The 6,676-nt window shown below is 47.2% G+C and overlaps 1 protein-coding gene across 1 annotated transcript; it reads left to right on the top strand.

Annotated features, from left to right (window-relative positions):
* The first annotated feature begins 243 nt into the window (after positions 1 to 243).
* Positions 244 to 5,805, top strand: PCDH20 (protocadherin 20). Its single transcript, XM_059465871.1, has 2 exons — positions 244 to 294; positions 1,357 to 5,805. Exons 1-2 carry the CDS (start codon positions 244 to 246, stop codon positions 4,048 to 4,050), a joined length of 2,745 nt encoding a protein of 914 aa, XP_059321854.1. The 3' UTR covers positions 4,051 to 5,805.
* Positions 5,806 to 6,676: the final 871 nt, after the last annotated feature.

Genomic DNA, 6,676 nt, shown 5'->3' with positions numbered 1-6,676 from the left:
GCGTCTGGCCCGCCCGCCCCCCTCCCGGCCGAGCCCGTGCCTGCTCCCCCGCTCCGGCCCTTCCCGCGGCGGAGGGGGAGTGTCCTGGGCGGCGCGCACATCCCAGCCCAGCCCAGCGCAGCGCGGCGGCGGCGGCGGCGGCAGCGCGGGGGAATGGGCAGCGGCGGGGAGCAGGAGCGCCGGGCGGGCGGCGGAGCGGGCGCGCTGCCGGGGCGCAGCCGGCGGCGGCAGCGGTGGCCGGGCATGGGGCCCCCGGGTGGTCGCGGCAGCTCCGGCGCCCGCGGCAGCCTGCAGGTGAGGGCCGGGCGGAGGGAGGGGGGACGCGCCGCGTCCGGCCACCCGAGCCCGACTTCGCACGCAGCAGCGAAATTGGCAACAAATTGGCTGAAAAGGACCAAAAAAACAGCCAAACAAACCAGACCGTGTATGCGTGGATATGTTTGTTGGATCTTTTTCTTTCCAAAGATCGGGGCAGCCGCGAAAAGTTTATATTTGTTGCTGCTGCCGGGTTGTGGCAAAGAGCCGCGGAAAAGCGAATGGGTGATTAGAAAGAAAGGAAGGGAAAAAATTTCCTCCGTGGAGAAGATGCCTGAAGTTACTTTCGGGGAGCTCCGTTCCATCTGTGTGCAGCGGGCGACACGCTCGCCAGCGCGGCCAACTTGCTCCGCGCAGCCCCTCCGCTCCGCGGCTCCTGCGCAGCTCGCGGTGTCCGCCGGCAGCAGAGGGACCACGGGGGTGGCCGGGGACCCGTCACGGCGGGGCTGGAGCCGCCGGCTCCGCGGCCGCGGGAGGCAGGGACCCCCTCCCGGAGCGCGGCTCCTCCGCCGGGACCCCCGCGGGCTCCGCGGAGCCTCCCGCGGGACCCGTGAACATGCGGGAAAAACAGCTTTCGGGACAGGCATGGGGGTAGGAGCAGTGAGAGACGCGTTCCGTATTTCTGCTGGGGAAGGGAAAGGGGGCGAGCAGATGTTTGGGGATGTGCAAGGGGATGCCCCGGTTTGGGATGCGCTTGTTGTTGGGAGGAAAGGTGCCGCTGGTGAGACGCGGCTTGGGGCGGGGGCGAGAGGGAAAATGGCACGTCGGGGCGCAAGTGCTGCTGGGGGGCGGGGGGAGGCAGGGTGCCCCCGGGCCATCCTGGCACTGCGTATTTGCTGTGGGGAATGCAGCTGGTGTTGCCTGGAGGGTACAGATGGCGATGCCCTGGAAGTAGCTGCTGTAGTGGGAGGATGGTGGGGAGAGGGAGGATGGCTTCATGTTGCAGATGAAGCACTCGCTGCTCGAAGTGGCAGTGGGGGAGGCAGTGGGCGGGGGGAAGCGCCAGCCCTTCCTTACCCCCCTGTGCTTCTCTCTTCTCAGCACTTGCTCCTCTTCCTGCTCTTCGTTGGGCCTTTCAACTGCTTTGCCAGTTACAGCCGCGCCACTGAGCTCTTCTACAGCCTCAACGAGGGGCTGCCTGCTGGGGTGCTCATCGGCAGCCTGGCCCGTGACCTGCGGCTCCCAACGGCTAGCGGCCAGCAAGCTGCGTCTCTGCAGCCCCCGCTCTCCTTCACCCTGGCCTCCCATGGCTTGGGGGGACAGTATGTGCAGCTGGACAACCGCTCCGGAGAGCTGCACACCTCGGCGGTGGAGATAGACCGGGAAGCTCTATGCGTGGAAAGCAGTGGGGCCACCATCTTCGGGGGATCAGCTGCTGTCTCTTCCTCCCCGTCACCAGAGTCATGCCTACTGCTGCTGGATGTGCTGGTACTGCCGCAGGAGTACTTTCGCCTGGTGAAGGTAAAAATTGCTATCCGTGATGTCAACGACAACGCGCCCCGCTTCCCTGTGCCCCACATCCGCCTCTGGGTGCCTGAGAATGCGCCTGTGAACACCCGCCTGGCCATCGAGCACCCCGCTCTCGACCCTGACATGGGCACCAATGGTGTCCAGACCTACCGCCTGCGAGATAACTATGGTGTCTTCACCCTGGACGTGGAGGAGAACGAGAACGGGGAGAGGACTCCCTACCTGATTGTTATGGGGGCACTGGACAGGGAGACGCAGGATGAGTATGTGACAGTCATTGTCGCTGAGGATGGGGGGACTCCTCCGCTTGTGGGCAGCGCCACCCTCACTATTGGCATCAGTGACATCAATGACAACTGCCCCCAGTTCAATGACTCGCAGCTCAACGTCACTCTCTATGGGAATTCCAGCCTAGGGACACACGTGGCTACTGTCCACGCTGTGGACATGGACCTTGGATCCAATGCCCAGATAACCTACTCCTACAGCCAGAAGGTCCCCCAGCTATCCAGAGACTTGTTCCATCTGAATGAAAGCACAGGAGCCATCACACTCTCCACTAAGGTTGATGGGGACACTCCAAGGCTGCACAGGCTGATCATACTGGGCAACGGTCCTGGCTGTATTCCTGCCGTGATCACGGTGCTGGTGACCATCATCAAAGTCATGACGAGGCCCCCTGAAGTTGTTCCTCGTTTCATAGCTAACGAGGTGGAAGGGGTGGTCTACTTAAAGGAACTTGAGCCTATCAACACACCCATAGCATTTTTTACCATCAAAGACCCCGATGAAAAGTACAAAGTCAGTTGCTATTTGGACGGTGATGGGCCTTTCAGGCTTTCACCGTACAAGCCATACAACAATGAATACCTGTTGGAGACCACAAAGCCTTTGGACTTTGAGACACAGCAGCTGTATGAAATCTCTGTAGTTGCATGGAACTCTGAAGGATTTCACGTTAAGAAAGTTGTCAAAGTACAGGTTCTGGATGACAACGACAATTCACCGGTTTTCTCTGAACAGCTGATAGAATTGTCCATTGAGGAAAACAATGTTCCCAATGCTTTTTTGACCAAACTGCATGCTACTGATGCTGACAGCGGAGAAAGAGGGCAAGTGTCCTATTTCTTAGGACCTGATGCCCCTTCCTATTTTGCTTTAGATAAAACCACAGGAGTTCTTACAGTTTCCACCCAACTGGACAGAGAAGAAAAAGAGAAATACAGATATACTGTCAAAGCAGTAGATTCTGGATTCCCTCCGAGAGAATCAATAGCAACTGTCACCATCACTGTATTGGATAAAAATGATAACAGTCCAAGATTTATCAATAAGGATTTCAGCTTTTTTGTGCCAGAAAACTTTCCAGGCTTTGGTGAAATTGGAGTTATAAGTGTCACAGATGCTGATGCAGGGCAAAATGGATGGGTTGCCCTTTCAGTTCTGAATGGAAGTGATATTTTTGTTATAGATACTGGAAAAGGAGTTTTGAGAGCTAAAGTCTCCCTAGACAGGGAGCAGCAAAGCTCCTACATTCTGTGGATTGAAGCAGTTGATGGCGGTGATCCTGCCCTGTCTTCTACAGCAAAAATAACTATCCTTCTTCTGGACATAAATGACAACCCTCCTTTGGTCTTGTTCCCTCAGTCTAATATGTCTTACTTGTTAGTCCTTCCCTCTACCCTTCCTGGCTCTCCCATCACTGAGGTCTATGCTGTCGATAAGGACACCGGCATGAATGCAGTCATAGCTTACAGTATCATAGGAAGGAGAGGCCCTCGACCCGAGTCGTTTAGGATTGACCCCAAAACTGGTAACATCACCTTGGAAGAGTCACTGATGCAGAATGACTATGGCCTCTATCGGCTGCTTGTGAAAGTCAGTGACCACGGCTACCCAGAGCCTCTCCACTCCACCGTCATGGTGAACCTTTTTGTCAATGACACCGTCAGCAACGAGAGCTACATCGAGAGCTTGTTAAGGAAGGAGCCTGATATCAGTGTAGAGGAAAAGCAGCCACAAATATCCATAGAGCCTACACATAAAAAAATGGAGTCAGCATCCTGCATGCCTACCTTGGTAGCTCTTTCAATAATAAGCTTGGGTTCGATTGCTTTAGTAACGGGGATGGGAATTTACATTTGTCTGAGAAAAGGGAAAAAGCATCACAGAGCAGATGAAAACTTGGAAGTACAAATCCCCTTAAATGGAAGAATTAACCTGCACATGTTGGAGAAGAAACCAGTGGAGATTTCTAACATCTGATGTTTCTTTGTGTATAAGTCCAACATTTGAAAAACCCTGGAGGACACTAAAACACCTAGCTGTAGGTTGTATTGACAGAGGTTGCAATGAAGGACTGCTAATTTATAACTTAATATTATAATTGTAAATAGCTGTTTACAGTTTTTTAAATTCAATTTCAGTGTACAGCTTTTTTATGAAACGTTAGTAACTAACAGCTAGCACCCTGACTATAAAAAACATGGACAAAATTTCCAGCTTTCAAAAATCAATAAGATCAGTGAACATAAAAAGGGTAAAGGTAAGATGATTCTTTTAAACTCAAGTTTTAAAAGTATTTTTAACCACGAGAGGGCATCAAATGCTCCTGAGCAGGGAACTGTTCAAGGTACTGTCCATGAGATAAACAGAATATATTTTAAGTATATTGATTTTAATATAAAATACCTATTGGCATACAGACATTTAACCATTACAAAAAAAAAAAAAAATGTCTGTCCCAATGTATGTATAATAAAAAGAATAAATATGTTAAAATGCACTAGTAATGAAAACCAGAATGTTTATTACCTCACAAGTAAAGCTTATACAGTAGGGTAGAAGAGGCATTAACAAGAAGTGCAATTCCTGTTGAGCAAGAATGCAAGATATTGTTATGAGAATCTGAACTGCTGTGACATATCATTCATTTTTCTCCAGATTCCACTCTCATTACCATTTCCTCCAGCAATCTGCTGGTCATTTTTATGGAAAAATTATATTTAATATTTCCTAAAGCAAATAATGACAGAGCCCCATCCTCATCCTCATAAACATGCCAGATGCAAGGAAGCAAGGGAATGGCTAAATCCTTAGTTGTCACAAATGTGGTGGTATTTTTTTGTACTTTGAGCAATCTGTCAGTAGTACTCCATTAGTTGGGTTGTGCAGTAGATTTTTGTTATGTGTTACTTCTGAATCTGAACTGCCAGATGAAAACAAAAATCACTTCACATTCTAAGGAATTGTAGGACTTTTTTTATTCTGACTGTTGCTCCTTTCTGGATCGGTATTTCATGTGAAAGATCTTGTTTCTGATTTTTGGCGACCATTCCTGGCTCCTTTTCATTGGCTTTGATTTTGGATTAGATCCAGAATCTAACTTGTAAGACTGGTGGCATATTTTCTTGATAATTTATTCTTTGCTGTATCCTCTGCAACAAAGCAGCAAATTTATCAGTGATGTATTACTTTCACTTCATTTTAAGAGCTAAGAACTATCTTTTGTATGATGATTGCATCAAATTTCTCTGTGTGAACAAGATAAATTAGTGTTATGCTTAAAAATTATTATTTTGATTTCTCGCATCATATGTCTGTAATGTACCAAAAGTGTTTATATGTCTGCAAATTAAAGCTATATATTTTCATAATAACTTATTCTCTCTCTCCTAGAATTTTAATTATAAAGCTAAATAATATTATTTCAGTTGTAAGAAATTCATTTTTCACAAGTTCTTAGGTGCTGGCTATCTTGTGTGACATAATGCTTTCACAAATTAGTACGTTTCTAAATCATTAATGACAGTTTATGCTGTGCTTCTTGAAATTACCAGCCAAGGCAACTGTATGTCAGCTGCTGTAAGTGGTGAGGCAGCTCATACCTGTTTTGAAAGTAGGGAATGCAATTTGAGGCAGTTTTTGATTTTTCTCTCTGTGACTGGCACATTACCTTGAACCTACTGAAATGTTAGGGTTTCTAATAGATACTGGTTGTACTTAGTCAAAGTAAAAATACTAGCATGATACCCATAATTTTGCCATCCTGGCTATAGGAATTTTTTTTTTTTTCAGGTTAGAATATTTTCTGTGTGGGCATGATTTGATAGCTGTGTCTCATAAAATTTAATTCAGCCTGTCAGAGCTTTGTGGTCAATCACCTCTTTTCCTTTATTTTCATCTTATCAAAATATAAAAATTATATTTATCCCTGAAATGCATTTGGCACAAAAATACTTTGTTTCTTATCTCTGAAGAAAAATTACATTATATCTTTGGAAACAGCTTCAGTATTACAGATACTGTGTATTGCTGTGGTGGTGAAGCTAGATCCTCTGCATTTTTCTCTTCAGTAAGGAGGCAAGGTAACTGAAAGACAGGATTCTTTTCATTGCTCTTCTCTTATTTCAATTAGCAGTCCAATATATTCTCAAGACAGTTTAAACAGGAGCAAACCCAAGACGTAAGAAATGCAATTAAAAAATAATCCTGATCCTTCAGTGTGTGTTCATATAACACTGGGCAGATGCTTTTATTCAGGTTTGACATAGTCTTGACCCTGTTTGATTAAGCTTTGGTTAAACATGCTGTTCTTGTTGCCTTTTCTTTTTTGTTTGTTTGTTTAGATGAAGCGTGTTCCTAATGTGCAATAAAATGCAATGTTACGAGCCTGTTAAAGCCAAAGTACTGCTCGTGAAGCATTTCACTTATGATTTTCTTCACATTTAAAGAAAATGGGTTTAAAATCACACCTTCAGCCGTACCAACACTTACTTGTGCAAAGGAGTTTATACTGAATAAGACCTTGCGGAGTACATTTTCTGCCTTTTGTGAGTAGTTTTTCTATGGGTGATGTCACTGAAAATGGCAAAATACACAGTGAACTGGA

This window comes from Ammospiza nelsoni, chromosome 2 (assembly GCF_027579445.1).
Source record: "Ammospiza nelsoni isolate bAmmNel1 chromosome 2, bAmmNel1.pri, whole genome shotgun sequence".
Classification (NCBI taxonomy): domain Eukaryota; kingdom Metazoa; phylum Chordata; class Aves; order Passeriformes; family Passerellidae; genus Ammospiza; species Ammospiza nelsoni.
Note: the sequence above shows the minus strand (reverse complement) of the source record. Positions and strands in the feature narration are given on the sequence as shown.

Bases quoted from the DNA above. Each gene is read 5' to 3' on its own strand.
- PCDH20 (XM_059465871.1), top strand. From the start codon at position 244: ATGGGGCCCCCGGGTGGTCGCGGCAGCTCCGGCGCCCGCGGCAGCCTG. The intron at 295-1,356 runs GTGAGGGCCGGG...CTCTCTTCTCAG, and splicing joins GCGCCCGCGGCAGCCTGCAG to CACTTGCTCCTCTTCCTGCT.